The sequence below is a fragment of the Phocoena phocoena genome, chromosome 19 (assembly GCF_963924675.1).
Source record: "Phocoena phocoena chromosome 19, mPhoPho1.1, whole genome shotgun sequence".
Classification (NCBI taxonomy): domain Eukaryota; kingdom Metazoa; phylum Chordata; class Mammalia; order Artiodactyla; family Phocoenidae; genus Phocoena; species Phocoena phocoena.
Window position 1 is genome coordinate 46,184,542 of NC_089237.1, and position 25,269 is coordinate 46,209,810.

Consider the following 25,269-nt stretch of genomic DNA (forward strand, 5'->3'; position numbering starts at 1 on the left):
ACTTAAATCTTCATTCAGTGGCCTTCACCCTCAATTAGCAGTTCATTTTATCATTTGGATCTTTTTTACTTTAGAAAACATGCTTTTTGTTCTCTTATTGAAACTTGGGATCCTGCTATTAGTTTGCGGGTTGAAAAAACAGCGACTCTGAAGCACTGTGGAGCCCTCCTCCCATCCTGTACTCCATGGAGCTGGAGAGTAGTTATACCAGTAACCCGAAATGGATTTATATGTGATTTGGGCATTATTATATAGCACTTTCCTGCAGCATAACTACCCCCTAATGACATTTTGTAAAGATTAACATATACTACCTCACGACGGGTGAGAGGTGGCCCAGGAGAACTTTGGGATGTGGAAAATCCGTAGTGAGCATGAATCCGATGCCTGCGTCCTGGTCATAAACCTGCTGCTAACTAGTGTGTGACCTCTCTTATCTAGCCACCCCTCCCCCCTGCCTGGATGATCCCTAAAGACTTCAACAGTTCTAACCCCTACGGATCTGTGCATAATTACTTACGGACATTTGGAAATTTATACCAGGCAATGATATGTTCTCTTTTCCCTACAGAGTGAAGGCTGCCCAGACCGAGTTAGGACAGCAAATCCTGGCCGATTTCGAAGAAGCATTTCCTTCCCAGGGTACCAAGGTATTGTTTTGCATTTTCCCTTCAGTCTTTGGACCGTATCACCATGTGTGCCTGGCGCACACTCACTGTAGTTACTGTTCATTTGCCGCTCCAGAAGCGTTTGCCAGCAGCCAGAACGTCTGTTGGCTAGAGGTTCAGGGTAATGAGACCATCCTTGATTTTAAATATCCCAAAGCAACAATTGATTCCCCATCTGTGTCCTCCCAGCATCAAAAAGTGAGGATTTGTTTCAGTTTAATTTAATGTGTGTCAAACCCAAGATATCTGCCTGGTAAATTCCTTCTTTTTCTCATAGCTATGTTTTAAAAAAATAATAATAATAATTTTTTTTTCAAGCCACAGTGTTTTTTAGGATCGTTACATAACTTTTTGGTTTCAGTCTGGTGAAGAGACAACTGGGAGGAACGTCCCCAGGCTTATGTAACTCTTGGAGTGACACAGTTAGGAGGCTGGCTTTTAAGGATCCTGTTCTTTGGGATTAATCCCTTTAGCTCTCACTGGTAGCATAGCTGTTTGTGTTGTGTCTGCAAAGCCCACGGTATTTCACTTGTGAGCTATTGGTTGCACTTCTCATGTAACAAGCCTTGCCTCACTTGGCCATCACCGTGCTGGGGTAACTGCCGGGGTAACTGCCTTCAGCTCCATCCTGCAAATTATAGCAGACATAATCTTAATGCTTTGCATGTGTTGGGGAGAGAAGAACCCTCAGAAGCCTTTTCCCCCCTCTATCATTTGAGCTATTTCAGGAGAAAGAACTATGCAGCGTAGAAGTGACCCAAAGCACACGCCGGCAAGCAGCACTTGGTGGGTGGAGATGGGGGATATATGTTCATTCACCGAGCCAAGGAACGTTTCCTGGATCTGCTCTATAATTCAGTAACTGCAAATATCGTAATCGTTTTTCTTTGCGCCTCATAAAAGAAACTTAGGACGTAGGTGGGGGTAGCAGCCCCAGCTTCGTAGATTACCTTCTACAGGAAACCTGCCTCTGATTTTAATGTCATATATTCTGGCTGACTTCTAGCAATCAGGTATTTTATGTGTAAAGCACGTTCCTTTGCGGACTTCATCTTCCTTATTCATTTGCTGTAAGTGTGGGGAGTGGATATTGGAAAGCTGTCCTGTAAAAAGGGGTTGTACAGTCTTCACAAATTACAAACACTAGCCTCTTCTTAGTCCAGGGCCTGCTATACTATACTCTGCTGTTCACCCTGGTTTTAAGACGTTTCAGAAAAATGTGGATGAAACCCAGCTTTATCATTTAGAAAAAAATAATGTTGACCTACATTATATCTTTTTCTCAGACCCCACGAGGCAGATGAGGTGAAAAATGGTTTTCTTTAACAACTTGCTTCCCTTTTCTCTGTCTGGGCGACTTTTTTTAAAGAGTTTTCTTTTTTCCTTCTGAATGACTATTGACTTCTCTTAAAGGCCTTGTGTTACTATTACTATTGCACAAATGGAAATCAAGATTTTTTTTTTTAATTACCCAAAGGTTACCTATTAGGTCCTTTTTAAATGAAAAAATCTGAACCCATGAGCCCATAGGTTTTGGCTTTCGTGACTTCTCTGTCAGATCAAACATTTTCATCTAGAAGCCAGAGTTGAGCAGTCAGGGTGCTCAGTGAATGACAGAACAGCCACTCAGCATGGAGCAAGTCAGAATTTTAACAATTTAGCTCTCGGGCAGCTTAGGTAACACTTAGGAAACTCTTGAACTTCAATTGAGGTGGATAAATTGGACAGAATTGACAAAAAAAGAAGTCATAAAGATTTGGAAGACCCTTAATCATCACCTAGTTAAAGTCCATTATTTTTTTCACTTATATTTCAGATGAGTGTCAATAATTGTGCCAAAGCTATGTGGCTATTTAGCCAAGCCAAGAGCAGATGCCAAGTGTTCTTTTCGCTATAGCCCACTCAGCCAGCCATGTTCATTCAGTGAGTTACTATAAAGAAAGGGTCAGCGAGTCTGAGTTGCCTTCAGTAATACAAAGGCCTTCCCACCATGATGTATCAATACAGCCCCTTGATAGTTACTTCTACTGTTTTTTTTCAGGTCAAGGGGCCAGTATCATAATGTTTTACCTTTGGCTACCTGTCTTCATGGTTGACTATCAGTGGGACAAGGCTGGTGGTTTAGAACCTGGATTTAGGTTTTAAATGGCAGCACACCGTTTGGCACAAATATAGCACCTTAGGAACAGGAATCCAAGGTTAGAATCAGGGGAAATTGGCATGCGTGGAGTGAGACTGGTATCATTCTGATTTTTAAGGCTCTTAAGCAAGGTGACTTCAGTTCAGATCGCAGAAGTCTCTACCGTCATTGCTGGCTCTGTTTCTAAAATGTCTCATTGCTGATTCATGGAGTAGCTTTTATACTGGCTACTGCAGACTAGCTTAATGATTCTTTCGTCAAGGAACAAGTAACTAAAATATCCATCCACAGCACAAGAATGAGTGTCAGGGGAGTGGAAGTAATAATAACATCATGAGTAGAACAAGAAGCAGCAGCTGTCAGAGGCCATAAGATTTAAAGGTCATTTCTGGCTTTTGAACTGGTGTGTGTTGTTTGTTTTACCAGAGGCCAGGAGGACCCAGCAATGTCCTACGAGATGCTTGTCTGGTTGCTAATATTTTGGACCCCAGAGTCAAGCAGGAAATCATCAAAAAGTTTATTAAACAGCATCTGTCAGAGTATCTAGTACTTTTTCAAGAAAACCAAGATGTAAGTATTGACCAAAGGAGATCAGATGTTACATTTGAATTTATTAGTTTATTTTAAAATTTATTTTGTTTTTCGCTGCATTGGGTCTTTGTTGTTGCATGTGGGCTTTCTCTAGTTGCGGCTATCGGGGGCTACTCTTCGTTGCGGTGCGCGGGCTTCTCACTGCGGTGGCTTCTCTTGTTGCGGAGCATAGGCTCTAGGCTCTCGGGCTTCAGTAGTTGTGGCTTGCAGGCTCAGTGGTTGTGGCACGCAGGCTCTAGAGTGCAGGCTTAGTAGTTGTGGCGCACGGGCTTAGTTGCTCCGCAGCATGTGGGATTTTCCCGGACCAGGGATTGAACCCGTGTCCCCTGCATTGGCAGGCAGATTCTTAACCACTGCGCCACCAGGGAAGCCCTGTTACGTTTGAATTTTATTGAAAATTGATTGCTCTCAAGTCTGTGATTTATATTTTATTAGTGTTACTGTCTTAAAATGTTGATTGTTGGACCATGAATCCTAGGGGCTGACTGTACAGTTCAGCAATTCTTAACCTTTTGGGGTCACTGACCCTTTGGAGAAATTAATGAGAGCTACAGATCTTCTCCCCAAAAATACGCCTATGCATAAAACTTTGCATACAGTTTCAGGAAGTTTGTAGAACCCTGAAGCCCAATCATAGACCCCAGGTTAAGAACCTCTGGATCAAGTGAAAAAAAAAAGTAGCCTAGACTCTGAAACCGTGAGAAATTGGTTTTGTTTTTCTTGGTTCTTCTATGTTTTTGCTTATTTCCTTGAACTGTCGATACTACTTCTAAGCAGTGGGGTGGATTTTGTTCCCTGCCTCCCCAAGGTTGCCTGGCTGGACAAAATTGACCGGCGCTATGCCTGGATCAAGCGCCAGCTTGTGGACTACGAGGAGAAATACGGCCGGATGTTCCCGCGAGAGTGGTACATGGCGGAGAGGATTGCAGTAGAATTTTGCCACGTCACAAGGTAGATGCCAACTCTCTACTGGTTTTGGTGTTGGTTGAAATCAGTTGAAACCAGTTGATTGAAACCAATCCCCCAGTCTCTACAGGCTCCGTGTTGCCTTGCGGATTTGGTACTACTCCCACCTTTTTTGGTTTGTTTGTTTGAAAGTCATCATTTTAATGAGAATGTCTTCACCTGTGCTGGACTCCCCTCAGAGAACTCCTTTCCTTTTGAAAGTCAGATTTTTTATACCCAAAACCAAGTCCCAAACTCCAGCTGTAGCTATATCCCACCTTCTCCAACTTTAGAGTTCCAGCCCTAGAGGAGAGAACATTATGTGAAGGCAAGGTAAACACTTGATAAGGAGACATGGAAAAGGTTACATGAGAAGCCCTGGGCCAGTAGATTGTAGCCAGAGCACTTGTATTTGTGTTTGTTTTGCTTTAAGAGTAAAATATACCCAACACAGCAGCTATGTCTGCTCTTATCTTTGCTCTAGGACTTTCCTATAGCCTCGCCCTTGCCTTGAACAGCCTGCCTTCTTAATCAACTAAAAGTTCATCAACCAGATTTCCCTGTAGTGGTTCAGTGCCCCACATTTTCCCACGTGTCTGTATCACCTATATCAATGTGCAGGGAGAATACATCCATCGTTGTTCTGCTTTTTTTTTTTTTAATAAATTTATTTGTTTATATTTATTTATGGCTGCACTGGGTCTTTGTTGCTGCATGCGGGCTTTCTTTGGTTGGGTCGAGCAGGGACTACTGTTCATTGCGGTGCACAGGCTTCTCATTGCGGTGTCTTCTCTTGTTGCGGAGCATGGGTTCTAGGCACATGGGCTTCAGTAGTTGTGGCATGCAGGCTCTAGAGCTCAGGCTCAGTAGTTGTGGTGCGTGGGCTTAGTTGCTCCGCAGCATGTGGGATCTTCCCGGACCAGGGCTCAAACCCTGTGTCCCCTGCATTGACAGGTGGATTCTTAACCACTGTGCCACCAGGGAAGCCCCAGTTCTGCTTTTCTACTTGCTGGGTAGGTGGTTCCAGAGGGACAGGGGCAATATCTACTTCAGTGACACAGTAGGCATTCAGGAAATCGTTGTTGAGAACATTTCCCACCCCTAATGCAGTGTTTGTAGTCTTTGGATAGTTAATGTTATTGGCATCTGAGTGTTCTAAGCATTTTAAAGATCTTCTCTCATTCATCCTGTCTTCACTTTCAATGAGTGTAGCCCAGGGCCAGATAGTCTCTCTTTTTTAAAAAAAATTTTGTTTGTTTGTTTGTTTATTTTTGGTTGTGTTGGGTCATTGTTGTTGCCCACCGGCTTTCTCTAGTTTTGGCGAGCAAGGGCTGCTCTTTGTTGCGGTGTGCGGCCTTCTCATTGCCGTGACTTCTCTTGTTGTGGAGCATGGGCTCTAGGCGCGTGGGCTTCAGTAGTTGTGGCACATGGGCTCATTGGTTGTGGCTCGTGGGCTCTAGAGCACAGGCTCAGTAGTTGTGGCGCACGGGCTTAGTTGCTCTGTGGCATGTGGGATCTTCCCAGACCAGAGCTCAAACCCGTGTCCCCTGCATTGGCAGGTGGATTCTTAACGACTGCGTCACCAGCTAAGTCCCAGATAATCTCTTTATATCAAAGAATTAAAGCCCAAGAAGTATAGATCAACGTATCCATTGACAAAGCTAGAGTCAAAAGTTTTTATTCTTTCCTTGCAGCTTTACCACAACAGTGGTGGGAACGGGCTTTTATTGGTTATGTAGTCCCTTCTAATAGTGCACAATTACATTAACTCCAAGTTACTTAATTTATTTTTTTATTTTTTATAAATTTATTTATTTTATTTTTGGCCATGTTGGGTCTTCATTGCTGCGTGTGGGCTTTCTCTAGTTGCGGCGAGCAGGGGCTACTCTTCGTTGCGGTGCGCGGGCTTCTCATTGCGGTGGCTTCTCTTGTTGCGGAGCACGGCCTCTAGGCACGCGGGCTTCAGTAGTTGTGCCACACGGGCTCTAGAGCGCAGGCTCGGTAGTTGTGGCGCACGGGCTTAGTTGCTCCGCAGCATGTGGGATCTTCCCGGACCAGGGCTCCAGCCCGTGTCCCCTGCATTGGCAGGCGGATTCTTAACCACTGCGCCACCAGGGAAGCCCCAAGTTAATTTATTTATTAATTTATTTTTAAAAAATAGTTATTTATTTATTTAGGGTGCATCAAGTCTTAGTTGCCTCATGTGGCATGCGGACTTCTTAGTTGTGACATGCATGCGGGATCTAGTTCCGTGACCAGGGATCGAACCCGGGCTCCCTGCGTTGGGAGTGCTGAGTCTTACCTACTGGACCATCAGGGAAGTCCCAACTCCAAGTTAATTTTTTAAAAAGTCCCATATCTAAGCATAACTGAACCACCTTAGAGTAATTCATGGTAGTCATCTCTCTTAAAATCATAGTACAGTCAAGTTGTATGCTTTAAGGGCACATTGTGGGGGGGTGGGGATTTCTTAAGGGATATTGGCTGTTGTTTTTTTTTTTTAATAGGCTTTATTTTTTTAGAGTAGATTTAGGTTCACAGCGAAATTGAGAGGAAGATACAGAGATTTCCCATATACCCCCTGCTGCCCCATCCCTCCAGATAGCCTCCCCCATTATCAACATCCCCAACCAGAGCGTACCCTGTGTTACAATCGCTGAACCTACACTGACACATCATTACCAAGCAGAGTCTGTAGTTTACATTAGGGTTCACCCTTGGTGCTGTACATTCTTTCTGGTGGTGGTTTTCAGAAGCACATTTGCCACTGGATTTAGATAACCTTTTTGTACTGATTCAAGGTTGATTGTGGTTATGACTTTCTAAGTCCTGATTAGCAAAGAAAGAGTGAATTCCTTGAGAAACTGATAAATAATTCGCTTTAGCCTCCAGTTCAGTGACTTGCAAAATTCATTTTCTGTGAAAAATGAAGTCCACAGGAGGCTGGGAGTACCCAAAAGCCAGCACATCTGCTGCTATTGCACCAGCTATGGCAGTGTTGCTGCCAAGCTTTCATTATTCGAATTTTGGCTAAAATCCTACAGATACATAATTGTTAAATAAATTCAGAGACTCTTTATTTGGTTTTTGTCGCTTATTTATGGGGAAGGATGACCCATAGCTCAGTACTTACTAAGAACTCTTGTGTGACTGCTCCCTTACCACTTAACATTCCGAGACGGGACACTTGAGTGTCACGTAAGCTTCACAGGCAGGAACCACCCAGATGTGTACATGTCACTTTTCACATGGGGATTCCCGTCTCTCACGTCTCTTTTCAGGGCTCCTGCTATCTGGTGGAAGAGGTGATTATTGAGCTCTCTGGAAGAGGGAGGGCTTTGTAATTCAGTACTTAATGACTTGTGAAATTATATAGAATATATGCATTTTTATAAAATACTGAGTAAATGCTTCATATATATTATTAACAAATTATTGAAAGATAATTATTATTATTAAAGATAAAAATTGTAGTACCCATGTAAACAAATTGATGTCCATAATCCTTGAGTTTTTTTTTTTTGACTCGTGGATAATTTCATCTTAAAATTGTTACTTAGGATATGTATTTCTATTCCCTGAGCATTAAACTTAGTTAGTGATAGATGTCAGGTTTTGAAATGACCACATACTTTTTCTTTATAATATACGCTAAAGCCACCTACTGTGTCTTATCTTGAATGATCAGTTTGTGTGACAACGTTCCTGTATCTTTAATTTGAAGGACAGAACTGGCCAAGATCATGCGCACCAGAGCTAAGGAAATTGAAGTGAAATTGCTTCTCTTTGCTATTCAGAGAACGACTAACTTTGAGGGGTTTCTTGCAAAACGCTTCTCCGGGTGTACCCTGACAGATGGAACTCTGGTAAGATGGTCCTAAGGGAGACTGGACCAGGAAATCAGTAGCCTGGGTGGGTGGGCTTCACTTCAGTCTCTCACACTGTGGTGGTTCCATCCATTGGCTCAAGTGCTTAATCCCCCATCCCAGGGATTTTGCTGAATTTGTGCAAATAGTCATACAGAATACTCTGTGTGGGTTTATTGTTTGTCTGTTATGCAGTACTTCATGTTTCTAGAATGTCCTGTCATCATTTTGTCTAAGGATAGGCCCCATTTTAAAGACTAGTAATTCTGTGAGTCATAGAGGCCGCACTTATTCGGTCACAAATACCTCATTACATTATCAACTCTTGAGTTTTATTACAATTAGGATATGTTTAGAGGAAATGTACCAAGAAAGAGGTGAACTGCAGCCTTAAAAGCAGAAAACGTTGGCGATTTCTACAATGTTCATCATTGAAGAATAGTTAAATAAAATATGGTAAATTCATGCTGTGGAATAGGTATAGCAGTTTGAAAGTGGTAGAATGGGGGATAGATCTAGATGTGCTGTCATAGAAAGAAAACGTCTCACATATATTAGGTGCAAAATGGAAGCTGCAGCCCAGTATATATGGTATAATTCCATTTGTGTGAGAAGCATGTTTATATATGTAAATAGGTAAGAAAAAGGTCTGGAAATGATAACAGTGGATGGATGTCTCTGGGGAAAGGAAATTGGAGTGAGACTAGGTAGAGAAGCAGGCAAGAATTTTTTTTTCATTTTATTCTGGTAATTTGTTTGAATTTTTCTTATAAAAATGCATTTATATACTTTTTAAACTTTGCTTTTACATAGTCTAACAACGTTATTTTTCAATTTTTTTTAAATGAGGGAGATGGCCCAGTGACTTCCAAACTTTCTCCCCCTCGCCTCCCCCCTCCCCTCCCCCCTCGCCTCCCCCCTCGCCTCCCCCTCCCCTCCCCCTTCTCCCCCTCCCCTCCCCCTCCTCCCCCTCCTCCTCCTCATTCCTTTTTAAAAAAAAATAATAAATTTATTTATTTATTTATGGCTGTGTTGGGTCTTTGTTTCTGTGCGAGGGGCTTTCTCTAGTTGCTGCAAGCAGGGGCCACTCTTCATTGCGGTACACGGGCCTCTCACTGTCGCGGCCTCTCTTGTTGTGGAGCACGGGCTCCAGACGCATAGGCTCAGTAGTTGTGGCTCATGGGCCTAGTTGCTCTGCAGCATGTGGGATCCTCCCAGACCAGGGCTCAAACCCGTGTCCCCTGCATTGGCAGGCAGATTCTCAACCACTGCGCCACCAGGGAAGCCCTCATTCCTTTTTTAATTGAAGTATAGTTGATTTACAGTGTTGTGTTAGCTTCAGGTGTACAGCAAAGTGAGTCATTTATACGTATATGTATTCTTTTTCAGATTCTTTTCCATTATAGCTTATTACAAGATATTGAATATAGTTTTCTGTGCTATACAGTAGGTCCTTGTTGTTTATTTTATATATAGTAGTGTATATCTGTTAATCCCGTATTCCTAATTTATCCCTCTCCCTCTCTTTCGCCTTTGGTAACCATAAGTTTATTTTCAATGTCTGTGAGTCTAAACTCTTTCTTCTAACAAACTGTAACGTGGGATCCACACAGAATAAGAGCTCACAGTTTGGGAACCTCCACTGTGTATCTCACGCTGTGCCAGGTGTGTTTGCCTGCAGTCCATCACTTTGCTTCATCAACTGTAGGAAATACGCATTTGAAACTTACTCGAGGTCACACAGCTAATAGGCACATATAGAAAACTGAGCTATTGTGCTTGAAGCAGGGGCAAGGCAGATATTGGGCCTAGAGCGCCTTTCTGTTGCTCACCCGTCACCTCTACTTTCTCTGGCCCCCACCCTGCCAGTCATGAAATCCTGGGACCTCACTGGAATCCCCTCTTTGCCTCCCCCGAAGCCCTGCCCCAGAGCAGGCACGTAAGGAGCTGGTCCCTCAGGGCAGGGGGCTGAAGCGTGGTGATGGCAGCGCTTAGTTTAAGGCAAGACCATAAAACCCTGTCCACTCAGGGCCACGCGTGACCGCATTAAAATAAAATGCAGGGACCACAAAGCACGCTTTCCATAGTTAACAAATAAAACTACATACATATACAGATATATGGACGCTCCTCTGCTTGTTAACTCATGTTCAAAATGGATTTCTTCTTATTAACAAGGGAAAGAAAAATAGTACATGAGACAAATGAAAGTGCCCTTAAAGAAAATGCAAATCCCCAAAGGCAGCAGGTCCCACAGATGCTACGGAAAGAAGCTTGTGTCTCTCCTGAGAAGTATTGGGTTGACTGCAGCAACCCCCCCCCCCCCGACGTCCTCACGCTGGGGCTCCTCTCCTCCCTGCCCGAGCTGTGCTTTTGGCCTGGCTTCCAGCAGAGACTCGTGTGGCTCTGGTTCAGCCCTCCAGGGATCTGCCTGGGGACCAGGCGGTTTGAGCAGTGAGCACAGGCCCCAGCTGGGTGTGCCGCCTGCATCACACGGCTCCCCGCCGGGCAGGGTGGGTAGTGCACGGGGTTGGGCTCCGGGAGCCAGTAGTCCAGCTCACTGTTCAGGAAATGTGTCCCGTGAAAAGTGCTTGAATAACAGCACTCCTAAACACCTGTTTTGAGCCATTCCTCCCTTCCTTCGGCTGGGCCCTTCCCAGTGATTTTGGTTTTACATTTTGGGAGCTCAAATGTCGCAGGGGAACGAATGGCCGGCCCTGTGGTACCTGATGACCAGGAGACCTTGTAAACTCGGGGCTGTCCTGGGACACGTCAGGTCTCACCTGTGCTAGGAAATGCCCCAAAGGTCAAAAGAGCTAGAGTAATGTGGGCTGGGAAGGCCCCCTCTACACCAGGTGGGGACACTGTGCAGGGTAACCACGTAGAGACCATGAAAAACAGGCAGGAGCTGAAAGTAAGTTTGCAAAGACAGCGCTTTTTCTGTGGAAAACTGGTATAGGAATGTCAAAGCAGCAGTTGGTCAGCTGTTAACCAACTTCTGTCTGAGGGAGGAGAGGGCTGGAGGCACCTGTTCTTTGGGGCAGCCCAGCCCCTCCACTCTCACCCGCTGCCAGGGCCACGCTCCTGGGCTGCAGCCTTCTGTCTCCTGGGGGTGCTGCGCTCTGCGGTGCCGCTTATGGTCGCTAGGAGCCCCTGAACCTTTCCCACCAATCCCTTCCTTTCTGGACTTCTGGTTTTGAAATTTTCTGGCATAATCGATTTACAGAGATGTCCTCCAGTTGCTCAGCTGTTGCTTGCCTCTCCTATAAAGTTTGCAGAGTTTCAGGTTACAGATCCTTGGCCAGGAAATCCTGCTGGGCCAGGAGCTTTTCATTCATCCCTCCAGCTGGTCAGCTGTCTTCTGCACAGACTTCTCCAAGTCACTCAACGTCTTTAAGTCAGCTCTTCCCTCAGACTGTTCTTTGTCACAGTTATCGTGACCTGGTGATCATTCTGCATTTTCCAAGTCCCGACCATGGCTGCTCCATAGCCGGTGAGGATTTTCCCTTAAAGATTAGTTTCTAGAAAGGCAACAGAACTCCTCTGGCCTCTTCCACAAGGCAGGCCAGGTCTTGGAGAATTGGTTCACTGCAGCCCTGCTGTGGGGAGGTGTGAATGCTGTGCTTCTCACTGTCGGTGATGTTCACTCTGACCCTAGTCCTGCCAGCAACTTGCTGTGGGCAGTTGGGGCCACACCTTCATCAGTAGCCTGTAAGCCTCAGCATCAGGGACCCCGATGGATTTAGTCATGACCACTGACCATGCTCCCAACAGACAGTGTTTGGAAGAGGCTGGCCTGGCCTGGGCCAGGAGGGCCACCTGGCCTGATGGCCACGCTAGCTGCTGGATACCGCACCTGAAGACTGGCTGCCCCTTGTCTCCTCCCCGTCGTGCCTTGATCCCAGGATATACCTTTTGGAAAATCTTTTGTGGTCACCATTTTGTTTCAGGGTATCAGAACTACAAAATGAACCAGAGTATATCATAATACCCTTTAACATATGCCAAATTTCATAGAAAATTAGCAAATTCCTTGGAAGATTATAGAGCAGATAAGAAAGAAGTCAGCCAAGGAGCCAAGTTGACCAGAGACCCTCCCAGGCCTGTGCCCTTCCCCCTCTTCACTTTATCACTCAAGTCCTTTTAAGACCCTTGGTGACTGATTGACAGTCAAACAGTGAGGGTGAGCTTGAGAGGGGACAGGCTCACCTGCAAAGACCTTCCTAACTGATCCATGTGATGCACCATCTTTTGCTCTTTTTTTGACAGATGCTATTTGACATCTGTTAGAGATCTAGACTGAAAGAGCCTTAAGGACAGGGTTTGTTTTGTTTTTTACTATTCCAGCCCCAACAAGCTTATAACACCCTGTGCTTCACTGTTACTGGAAGAAGGGAGTTGCCAAGCCTTCTAACTAATTGCCTAAACTCCTGACCCTTTAGGAGGGATTTAAAATAGTCTGTAAATTAAGGGACTTCCCTGGCAGTCCAGTGGTTAGGGCTCCACGCTTCCAGTGCAGGGAGCATGGGTTCGATCCCTGGTTGGGGAACTAAGATCCCACATGCTGTGCTGTACGGCCAAAAAAAAAAAAAAGTCTGTAAATTAAAATGCCTTGAAATTAAAAGCAAATGTCTAGGTATGATTTAACTATGCCCACGTGCATTATTAGGGACTCGACGATTAGATTTAAGGTTAAACATTATATTCAGCCTCTATGAAAGCACTGAAGTGAAAATCACCTTAAAATGGTGAATTTTATGTTAATTATATCACAATTTTAAAATACCAGGGGTTTTAGAAAATATTGTCTGAGTTTAGTTATAAATCATCTTCGTGTTTCAGGTAATTTGTTTACCAAAAAGAGAGACGGGGGGAGAGTAATACATGCTTGTTAAAGCTCAAATAAATTCTAAAAGAACAATCTCTTCTTTCTCGATTACTCTAAATCCCTCTCCCCAGAGATGTGCACTGTTTAACAACTTGGGGTATAATTTGAGACTCTTCCAAGCATACACGTGCACACGCACGCACACACACACACACACACACACACACACACACACACTGGGTTTTTTTGTTTGTTTTACAAGAAAACAGACAGTGTTGCCCATGTATCTGAAGAGGACTTTATTTAGTGCTTCTCATTTGATCAGCATTTATCCACAAGTGTTTTTCAAGCTCCGTCTTGGTGCAGGGCCTTGGGAAAAGATGAAAAATTGAATCAGACAGGTGCTTATGTTCTATTAGGAGAAAGAAACCTATGCATAACTGTCACAACATAAGATATGAACATGGTGGTACCAAGAACAAAAGAGGGGTTCCAGTGATGTTAAACCAGGTGCAAATAGTCCTGTACTTACCGTCCTATCAACTGAAGCCTCCAAGCCATCTCTTTAAGAACAGATCAGGAACTGGGCTGGAGTAAAGTGTTTATGGAATGAGAAATGCAGAAATTGTGGAACTTTCACCTCATAATGAAAGCTCTCTCCTCCAGAGAAAGGAAATAGATTCATCTTAAATTTCAGAATTCCTTCTTTGATAATTTGAAGTGTCCAGCTAGGCCTCAGACAGGCATGTGTGCAGGCAGACCCACATATGGATGTACTACTGACTAAAGCCTGACCATCTCTTCCCAACAGTAAATTAGACAGCTTGGCTGGCCTGTGGCCCTTGTGGTTCTGAAGGTGGGTGTGGGGAGTCCCATGGGGTTTAATTAGTAGGCATTAACTTGCCGAATGAAGAATTTTTCCTTCCTGTATGGACTTGAAATCAACTGTCATCATAGCAAAAGGAATGAATCCTTTTAAAATTGGAAAGTCGGTCATTTCTCGGCAAATTTTTGGTTTCACTTAGCAGCCCCAGAGCTCATGGACTATGTCATTTGAGTTCTTTCAAATCTAAACCTAACCTTGTAATTCTCTGTGGGCTCTGACAGCCACAGAGCAGGAATGAGAAGCATGGTCTGGTTGGCTCCGCCCGAGGGGCCCTTACACAGAAGGCTGAATTGTGCCGGTGATGGCTCCCTGCAAAGGCTTGTTCTTTTATCACAGCAAATCAATCTGAGCAGTAACATGGCCCCCTAAATAGCAGGAGTCTATGTCCACCCCTCAGGGTTTTATAATATAACATTTGCCAGTAAGATGGTGGTACAGGCGTTCCTCTGAGGCCTTCGTTGGAGACTAGGGGAGAAGGATGAAGCCTTGTAATTTGATGGGTGCATTGCTTTCATTTCCTGGAGAGCTCCCAAAGAGACGGTATAGTAGGGACAGGATCTCACTTGTGATTAAAAAGAATTCTTTCTGTGAGTCTTCGAAGTCCTGTGCTCCCCGCTCTTTCCCTCCGGAGAGTTGCTTCACCGAGAGAGGCACAGCCACGGTTCTGCCTTCATGACTTGCCCACCCCGATTAAACACTAACGACAGCCCCCATGTGCTGAGCTTCCCCTACGAGCCGACCGTTGTGTGAAGCTGCTCTATAGACATAGTCATGCTTTGCGTGTGTTACCTCATTAATTCTCATGACAGCTCCGTGCGGCGGGTGTTGATATCCCTTCACGTTGCAGCTAGAAGGACTGAAGCGTGGAGAAGTTAAGCCACATAGCCAAGTGGTAGAGCCTGGGCGCGAACCCAGCCCCGTCCCTCAGTCAGTGGTTGCACCAGCCACACAGTTGCTCGGGCCAGAAAGCGCACGACTCTCGATTCCTTTCTTTTCTTCCTCCTCACATCCACTCTCTCACCAAGTCCTCTTGACTCTCTCTCCTAAAGATGCCCCAGGTCTGGCCACTTTTTTCCATCTCCACAACTCTAGCTTAGCCCACTCCCACATCAGCCCCACCTGGCACGCTGCAGCAACCTCTTCACACTCTAAAACTAGATCCTACCGCTGCCCTGTTTAAAACCCCCAGTGACTGCCCAGTTGCCCTGAGAAGAAAACCTAACCTTTCCCACGGCCCACGACAGGCTGTGTGATTGGGTCCTGGCTGCCCCGCCCCCTCACCCTGTCCTACTTTCATTCCAGCCTTTGCATGGGATCCCCCTGGTGAGAATGCTCTTCTCCAGATCTTTTCCCGGCTGGCTCCTTCTCCTCATTCAAGTCTCTGCTCAAAAATCCACTCCTCACAGGGGCCCTCTCGGATCACCATATGAAGAAGCCCTTCCCCAGCCTCACCCACAGCCCAGCCCAGTTCCCACATTGTATTTTCATCACAGTGCCTCCCTTCTTTATCTTGCTCACTGCTGCATCTCCGGTGCCTAAGAGTGTGCCCGGAGCTGAGCAGATGCTCAGCACATGACTATGGAATGGATGGCGTCACATGCTGGTCCCTTTGCCTAGAAAGCCCCGGCCATCCCGTGCCTCTCCCACACTGAACTGTGGAGCATCCTTCAGTTCTGGCTCAAACGTCGTTTCCTCAGGGAAGTTTTCTGTGACCCTCTGTTGCATCCTTTCGTCACCTTTGCTTTTCCTGCAAATAATCACATATGCTTGTGTGATTATTTGGTTAGAGTCTGTCTCTCCCACCTGACTGTAAGCTCCTTGAGGGCAGAGGGTGGTCCACCTTGCTCCCTGCTGTCCTCGTCGTGCCCAGCACATCCCTTTGTTGAATGGGTGAATGGAGGAGTGAATCCCTTTTCTGGTATCAGCTTGGTCCCCGGTTGGAATTTGTGTGCCTGAAATGAACAAGAAGTTCCTGAGTGCCCCTGACTCCCTGGTAATCTCATCAGTATGTGACTAGAGAGAGACTGCGGGAATAGGAAAGGCACCTTTCCTTTTGGGAATCTCCTGACCCGGTGACACCAACGAGTAGCCCACATTATACTGCCTGAAACGTTGCTCTGCTTTTTCAGTGTTGCCTTTTATGTTTCCTTCTTAGGACGTATGTCCACCCATTGGATACCCCACCGGTGAGCATGGAGCCCAGGAACACCCTCAGTCCACTTCACCAATGTCCCCTTTTTGTCATATTTCCAGTAACACATTGTTTTTAAAATGAGGCCCACCTGTATATAATTGTGAGACGTTATTATCAACGCTGGTAGACCTAGCAATAGATGAGGAGCCTTCGGTTCAGAAATTCATATCCTGTTTCTGTGGCTGAGTGATTCTGAACAAAGCTTTTCACTTCAGTTGCTGGCTTGCTCTTTACACCTCCAAAGGACTGAAAGACTCAGAATCATAGCGCTTCAGCTCATCAGTCCGATCCCCAAACCCACTGCTGAGCCAGTGGGATCAGGAATCCAGTGCTATAACTAATTTAACTTGTTGTTGAAGCTTAGATTCCCTTTCTCACCCTCACCCTAAAATACCAGCAACCCTCACAGAGACAACTAAAACTTAGAAATATGGCTTTCAAAGAAACATTTCTAAAAATATCCTAATTTTGAAAATGAATGTCAATTGCTTTACATTTATAAGGATTTTTTTTCCATATCAGGCAACGAAGCCATAGTTCGGAGTGTATACATTTGAAACGTTTGCTGTGTTCTTAGACCATATTGTTTCTCCAGAGGATACCACAAAAATCATTGTCCTACTACTGATTACCTAGAGCTAATACATTAATCACAGGGCTTTCTTCATACCCCAAGGCTCTGTCTAGCTACATAATAGCATCCAAGTGTTTGGGCCAAGAATTAAGTAGTTTACATGAATGTAAGTGGAATTGTCTTAAAGCCTAAACCAGACACAGGTGTGGTTTTTGTTTTTGTGTTTAAGTTTTATTTTTCTGGGTTGTTTGTTTGGTTCTTTTTTTCTTCTTCTTCTTCTTCCTTTCTTTCTTTTTTGGTAATATCTTCAGCTGATGTCCTGGCACTTGACAAAGTCATTCACACACTGTGGTCCATCTGCCTTCCCTCTTGGCGTAGGGATTAGTTCAAGCTGCTCCACTGATATATGCTCAAATGTCATAAGTACTTTTAGAAGCTCCTCTCTACCCAGCTTCTTGTCTCCAGAGAGTCATTTCTTTCCCCTTCCCCTCTTCCCCAGCACCAGCCAATCCCTTTTATCCTGCTTGTCCACTTAGTTCCCCTTCTGCTAGAACTCCCAGCTCCCTGGCATAAATAACATCCTGAGGTAGAATTTGTAAAAAATTCCAAAGATGTGCCTCGATTCTGTTGTCACATTGGCCTCATCATCGGTAATATGTATCATGTGCTTCTCCTAGGGTTTCACATGCTTTATCACATTTAATCACTCAAGTAGTCCTGTAACTCTATCCTCCTCATTCAGCAGATCGGACCGCCGGGGCTCAGAGAAGCTAGGCGGTTTGGCCAGCGCAGCAGCGTTAGAGCTAAAAACCCACATCTCCTGCCTCCAGCTTTCCCGCTAGCCCAAGGTCCCACTCGATGACATCTTTTGAAAGAATGGTCGCATTCAGGAGCTGGGGAGTAATTTCTCTCAAGATTTTATTGTGGTTGTTGTAATGAGACTTATTTGGGAAGGGAATTCTCTCTATAATCTAGAACACAAAAGATTAGCTCTATAGTTTCTTTTTAAAAAAAAAAAATTTTTTTTTTGGTCTGTGTTGGATCTTCGTTGCTGCGCACAGGCTTTCTCTAGTTGCGGCGAGTGGGGGCTACTCTTCGTTGCGGTACGCAGGCTTCTCATTGCGGTGACTTCTCTTGTTGTGGAGCATGGGCTCTAGGCACGAGGGCTTCGGTAGTTGTGGCTCACGGGCTCTAGAGCACAGGCTCAGTAGTTGTGGCGCACGGACTTATTTGCTCCACGGCATATGGGATCTTCCCGGACCAGGGCTCGAACCTGTGTCCCCTGCATTGGCAGGCGGATTCTTAACCATTGCACCACCAGGGGAGTCCTACAGTTTGTTCTTGAATTCAAACCCATCTGGCATTTTTACTCATTCATATTTATGAAGACCTATGACATGCCAGACACCAGAGATAGAAACAAGACATGTGATTCCTGCTGTCACAGAAGCTAGTGGGGAGAAGACAAATAAATGAGCAGTTGTGGTATTTTAGTAAATACCTGGGTAGGGGACATACCGGGGTGATGGGAGCGTGTGACTGGGACTTATAACCCAGACTTGACAGGTGAGAAAGGCTTCCCAAAAGAGGGGACTTCTGACTTGAAGACTGAAGGATGACGGAGAATTTTAGGCAGCTTGGGATTGGGGTTGGGTGGGCAGTAAGGTTTCAGGAAGAGGAAAAAGCACTGTGAAGGCCTGGAGGTGAGAATGTGGTCCAGGTTGTCTCAGTTTTTGCTCATGAGATCAGATTTCATGATGTAGCTGTTGGAGAGACTTGGAAAAAGCAGATCAGTGGGGAAAGCTACTGACCACCCTCAGAAAATACCTGTTTGTTTCTCACATCTAATCAACAGAAAAAACTCGAGTCTCCACTCGCATCCACCAATCCCTTCCTAGAAGATGAGCCAGCACCAGAGATGGAGGAACTGGCGATGGAAAAAGGAGACGTAGAGCAAGTAAGTCTGGTTTGCATTTCCCTGTGCAGCCTACCTAATGTTTGTTTCTGAAAATGGGTCTGCTTGCTCTAAATATGATCCCTTGGCTGTTGACTACATTCAGAGATTACAACCTTGGTGGTCTTTATAGAAGGCCTCGATCTGAAAGTGCATTTAGAAACCGGAGTGAAAGAGCAGCCCTTCCTGCCCCACCCCTTGGCTCCCGAACGGCACACCAGCCTTAGCAACACGGCCAAGCTTAATTAATTAGCCCATGTGGTGGGGCAGCAGAACTCTGCCCTGCCTCCTTCATCATCTCCCAAGCTTGTCAGCTTAGCTTTCCATTGTCCCCTGATCTGGTCTGGTGATGACATGAGTGGCTGAAAGATCCCGGGTGGAGTTAGCAACACCGTCAGCCAGGAGAGGTCTCCGCTCAGCATAAGCCGAGCACCTTAGTCTGGAAGCCGGTGGAGAGGCCTGGAAACACCATGGTGACCAATGGCATATTTGGAGAGTTACTTTTCAGAGCACACCAGCACTTTCATTTCCTTCAGCTTTTTCTGTCCAACTCTAAATTTCCTCTCCCTTCATCCCACAGAATGGTGTTTTTGTTTCACTGCCATTTTATGGTGAGAGAGCTTAGAGCAATAAATCAGGACTTTTCCTGTCTGGATTAGTGATCCTTCTTTTTAATTTTCTACACTTGGCTGCTAGAGGGTTATTTTATGGTATTGTTTTTGCTCCAGACATCACCGAAAGGGAGGCCTACTGGGAAGAGCAGCTCTGGGAAACCCGTAGCCACGCACTTTGCAGTTAACCCTGCATTCCTAGCATGGGGAGGGTAGGTGTACAATCCTGGCAGGAGCCAAGAGAGCAGAGTTTCCAGGAGCAGTTCTGAAGTGACGTCATCAAATGTGTCTGATCCATCGATTAAATAATTATAATAACATGGATGCCTCACATTTTCATGGTGCTTTATGGTTTAAAAGTCCTTTCCACGCTTCATTCCCTTTCATCCTCACAATGCCTGCCTTTCCTTTTATAGGATTTTATATGGGAGCTGCAGGTTAAGTGACTAGCCCAGGGTTACACAGTTTGAAAGTGGAGGAGCTGAGACCAGAAGCTAGGTCTAGAAGTCAGAGACTAGAATTCCTTTTCTGGCGTTCCTTCTATTACATCGGTGATGTCTCCCTGAAAAGTGGAGGACACAGAAATGCATCCCGTGAATAAAAGTGAATGGATAAAACTGAAGGGATACCTTGAGGCCGTATCCCAGAGATCTATGGGATTAGACGTAATTGATTTAAAGCCATCATATCAGCTAGGCTGGGAGAAAACAAAAGATTTCTTCTAACTAAAGAAATGCGTCTCTCACATTTTGGGAGGAAGGACTGGGGTGGGAAAGAAAACTCTGGGTGTGGAGCTCATCCTTCCCATGTATCCTACACCCGCGCTTGGCACCTGCACCCTCTGAGCTGGCCGTGTGTAGCTGGGACATTTTCAGGGCCCTCATGTCTCCCCAGTACAAGTGGCTGCCATTGTCATGTCCAGAATTGTGTAGCTGAGCACTCAGATGGCTGCCGTGAAAAGTTATCCCTTTCGCTAGTCATCTCTGGATATTACTGAACTGGATTATGATAGCCCCCATCAGCTACAAAATCAGTTTTGCCAGGTAACATATGATCTTTCTTTCTTGTGGAACTTTTTACTCATCTTTTAAGCTTGAGGTTACTGTCTTAAAGACAAAGACCTGCTCATTCTAAGGACACAGAACACAGGTACACGGGGTAAAGCAGAGTCACGTGATGGGGAAGAGGCCAGACTCTGGTTTGCCATTAGCTGCCTGCATGACCTTAGGTAGGTTTTTACTCTCTCTAGACTTCCCTCGTTTCTCCATGTATAGAGAGAGCCAGTGGTTTTCCAGCTGTATTCCTTGGTGCCCTGTCAGATGTCACTGTGGGGAGTTGGGATGAGACCAGGGCCCCACGTCCCTCCAAATACGGCAGTTCTGTTTTGAGTCACTTTTTTCATGGACTTCCAGATAAAATTGCTTTTGGATCAGGGGTTCTAGGTGTGTTCAAAAAGAAAGTACTGAAAACCCCTGGACTAAATGATCCACCCACAGCTTCACGGGCTGTTACTTGTTAGTAATAAAACTTACACGTCAGTGACTAGTGACTCCTCAGCTGCCATCCCGACCTCCCACCACCTCCCCAGCACCTGTCCCACTTGTGGATGATGATGTGGGAGCTCAGGACCCCCCTTTTCCCAGCCTCTCGCTGGCTTCTGGAGCTGGGCACACAGGAAGATGAGGAGCCGGGTGGGGCGCTCAGGGCAAGCCCACAGTGCACTAGCGGCAAGCTCGGCCAGAGGTGGCGGGAGGCCCCAGTAGTTGTCCTGGGTTACCCAACCCACTGCATCACTGCAGTTGGCAGACGGGTGGCCCTCGAGGTGAGGGTCGCTCCCTGCTCACCACTGCAGTTAGGCTCTGGAGAAGGGAGCGTGAACTTGAAAAGAGGTATTTAGTTTGAACGATCAGTTGCCAACATGTTCCTGATGATTCAAAACTGGCATCTGAAGAGGGACTGAGGGTACTCAGAGTATAAAAGGAAGAGAGAAGAAATAAGGAGTTTCTGGTTTTAAAATGTACCCTTCTGGTGATCCGGGCAGTTAGATTTAATCTGTTTACACTGGATAGTAATAAAAGGAAATGGGACCAGCTGCAGACCTCCTTACTGTGACAACAGTAACCTTTTATTATTCCATCGAACTCCAGGAGGACATGGCTTAAACATCTGCAGCTTTTGGACGGAACTCACACACTCCCGAATCCAGCCTGAGTGCTACTGCTAAATGACTTAGTGTATTCTTTAAGCTGAGAAGCAGCCCTTTGGGGAGCTGGACGGTACAAAGGGAGACACCAGTATGAGCCGAAATTCCAGCCCATTTCATCTAAATATGAGCACAGCTAGGAGGCAGCCAGAGGCAGGAGGCAGCCCTGTGGAAAAAAAGAAAACAGGAAACTTCAGGCAATCCCTCCCATTGTTCCCCTCTTGCTTCCAACTCACGTTGAAAACGCTGTAAGAGGACAGAGAGCCATGGCGACAGGGCCCTCCTCACTGCCAGGAGTGCCGTTAGCGGGCAGAGGCTGGGCGGAGCGGACTCCCCTGTGGGGACGGGGGTCAGGCCACCTGCACTGTCTGGTTGTGCGGCTTTCTGAGCCACATCCAGAGGGCTCTGTGGGGCCTCATCAAGCACGGGGCCTCTGGGAGACTGATCAAGATGAGTTTGTTGGAATATCATGTAGTCATTTTCCTCAATCATTAGAATCTGTGTTTATACTGAATGAGCTCTTCAGACTTATCCATACATTTTTATCATGTATCACTTTTGTACATACATAAAAAGGAAAATATAAGCAAAATAAATAGGTTAAGATATTCCCAAGACTTCTTCACATTCAGAGTCTAACTCTGCTGAACCACTTAAAAAAAAAAAACTTTTTATTTTGAAATAATTATAGACTCATAAGGAGTTGCACAGAGAGGTCCTGGGTACCCACCTCTCAGCTTCCCCCAGTGCTGATGGCTAACATAACTATAGTGCGTTATCAAAACCAGGACGTTGGCTCTAACCCCGTTTTCACTCGGGCGTGGATGTCTGTGTTTCCCCACGGTGTGGTCCTCTAGGTCATCCGGAGTGTTGGTGATATGCCGTTTCTCAGAATGCTCCACTACTGTACCTGGGATTATCTGCCACGTTTTTTATTGTTATTTTAAACTTTTTTTCTTTTTTAATAATGTCAAACTTAGGGAAAGTTTTAAGAATATTACAAGGAACTCTCAACTATCTTTCACTTGGGTTCACCAGTTGTTACTATTTTGCTACATTTACTTTTCCATTTCCTCCCCCCTCCTTCTCTCTCTCTCTCTCTTTCTCTCCCTCCCTCCCTCTCTCTCTTTCAGAACAAGTAAGTTTATAGGTATCACACCCTTTGCCTCTGAGTATTTCAGTATGTATTTCCTTTTTAGGAAATATATTCACTTAAGAAAGATTTTCACTTAAATTACCGCAGATCAAAATCAGAAAACTTAACATTAGTACAATACTATTATCTCATTTACACTTATATAAGTTTTATAATGTGATTCAAGAGTGATAAATTGAAACATTGTCAGTAGTTGGAAAAGTACACATAAATTAGTAGGTAAATAAAGGCAAATACAAAATACACATGTTGATTTAAAACATGACAACATTCTGTATTATATAAACTCCCATTTATAATTTCCAGAAGCTATCCTACAGATGTGTGAATATTTTTGTCAAGGGAAGAAAATATACATAAAGGGAATAATTATAATATTTATGAAGATTCTGTTTTAATTAATGAAAAGATATATGGCTATAGTGGCCATATTTTCCAGTTCTAAAATCAGGATATCTAATCCTACAGAAGTTATTCAGATTAAATCACATTTGTCTATTCATTTATCTGATCATCTTATTGAAAAGAATAGAATAATTTTTTTTAAAAGGTAACTGACTTGGAAAATGTAGAACAAATAGATAAGGACCATACCTTCACAACCATCATGCTACATCATGGATCCCTCATTTTAAACTAATGGAAATGTGGAAAAACTCCTAAGGCATCTGTGAAATGAAGTGGGACTTTGAATCCAGTCAGTTTAAACTCAATGAACCCGAACTTGAGAGCCTCTTACAGTCTCAGCCTAAGGCCTGACTTTGGCAGTGGCTTCTGGATGATAAAATAGCCCAGACTGTAGTTATTCTTAGGAAGGACCAGAGTTTCTTCAAATCCTGCAAAAAAAAATTAAAGACATGGAACTCTTAGACGGTGAAAAGGGAAGAGAGTTAAACATGAAATTAAATGGGATATATCTACAGTTGACATTTAATTTTTGGTGATCATTACCAGTTTTTACAGATGCTTTTAGCCATTACAACATTTTATTTGTTTTCAATTACTAGAAGAAGGTAATCATTTCTGTCTGTCATTAGTGGGCTTAGCTTTTCCTCTTTTTATTAAAAGATACGAGCCATTCAATTCAACAGGTGTGCTGTGCGTGCCGATTTATATCCAGATTGTACTCTTGTATCAAGCCCAGCAAAGGCTCAAGGACCTCTGTCTATTTTCAGATACCAACAGACAGAAATAGATAGAATTGGATTTTTTTTTAGGAACAGAAAGAAATATGTAGGAAGATCCTTGTTTATTTTTTAGATGTTTTGAAAGGGAATTTAAGTAGCAAATAATAGTTTTTAAATGCTTGCCTGCCCGGATGACCTTTTTATCAGTGGTTTCCCAGTTTCAGTTGGGGACCAGTACTGATTCAGGTTTTAGCTGGTGCAAGGCAAAAAATAAAGACAAAACAGCCAGCCTGTGTGTCTATCTCTTTGTCTTTCTATCTGGTATAAGGTCACCAACTAACTGTCTTTTCTTGGGAAGGGCGGCCTTTATGCGACTATTTTCTCTTATAAAATGTTTGGGTATAAAAGTTCTTTTAGGAACTTGTGGTTAGAGTAGAAAGTAACAAAATAAAAAGTTAGCAACCCTGTGTTGACCCCCTACTTTTCTTTTTTTCTTATATTTGTTGGTGAAATTCAACAGTCTTAGGAAGCACCGCAAGACAGCAATGATCTACTAGAAAGAGTCCTGGTTTAGGAGACAGGAAACTTCACCATGTGCCTTGAGGCAGGCTGCTAACACCCTCTGAGCCTCCCTTTCTTTAGGTGTAAAATAGTAGTAATAATTCCTATATTGAGGATCGTTTTGAGGAATAGATGAGATATTTCGTACCAAAGTGCTTGGCTCATAATAACAAGCAGTAAATGGAGGCCTTTACAACTGGATGGTGTGAAAGCACTTTATATGTTCCAGAGCACGGCACAGCTCTGCGGTGCTGTTATTAGCTAGAATTTACATTTTGAAAACATCAGTCAGATGATGAAGAGCTTCCAAATTGAAAACGCATGTGTTATCAAAGTAGCAATAAATCTTTCACCGCACAGAGCACGTAAATGATGCCAACAAAGCTGGCTTATTGTTCACAAACTGGCATGACTCATAATACAGGACATAGTCTCAGTCTAGTTACGCTGAGTGCTTCTTATCTGTAAGTTGGGAGTGAACTTTGAAGGGATGTTTTCTTTGAAACTGCTTGAAAGTTTGCAAAGATGGCTCAAGTATAGGGTTTCTTTTTTCTTTTCTTCTTTTCTTTTTTTTTTCCTTTACAGCCAAAGAAGCCTAAAGCCCCAGACAATCCATTTCACGGCATTGTCTCCAAGTGTTTTGAGCCTCATCTCTACGTGTATATTGAGTCCCAGGACAAGTGAGTGATGAACATTTTGCTGCCTTCTGCATATCTCGCTCCTTGGGTCAGGGCTGGGGCCTCACAAGGGCACAGCTCCTTCTAGAGGTTGAAGGAGGGACTTGGGGCACCCGTTATCCTCCCTGGAAACCTGTTAAGGATGTTTTTCGGCCTTTTGAGTGTTATCATGTGTTGTGTCCATAAATCTCAGAAGCCTGAGTTTGACCCTAACAAGGTTCCAAACAGGTCCCAGCACCTACTTCCCAGGTGGGCGCTGAGCCCGTATCCTACTCTGTATGTCAGCCC

General features: G+C 44.6%; 1 protein-coding gene across 2 annotated transcripts in view; it reads left to right on the top strand.

Moving 5' to 3' along the window:
• The window catches only part of VPS53 (VPS53 subunit of GARP complex), a 122,096-nt gene that overhangs the window by 47,811 nt on the left and 49,016 nt on the right, over positions 1–25,269 (top strand). For both annotated transcript variants that reach the window (XM_065896732.1, XM_065896733.1), the window contains 6 exons: positions 572–650; positions 3,235–3,378; positions 4,208–4,350; positions 8,069–8,210; positions 18,548–18,649; positions 24,890–24,984. In XM_065896732.1, the coding sequence (XP_065752804.1) occupies positions 572–650; positions 3,235–3,378; positions 4,208–4,350; positions 8,069–8,210; positions 18,548–18,649; positions 24,890–24,984 (705 nt within the window). The remainder of the gene's footprint in view (positions 1–571; positions 651–3,234; positions 3,379–4,207; positions 4,351–8,068; positions 8,211–18,547; positions 18,650–24,889; positions 24,985–25,269) is intronic.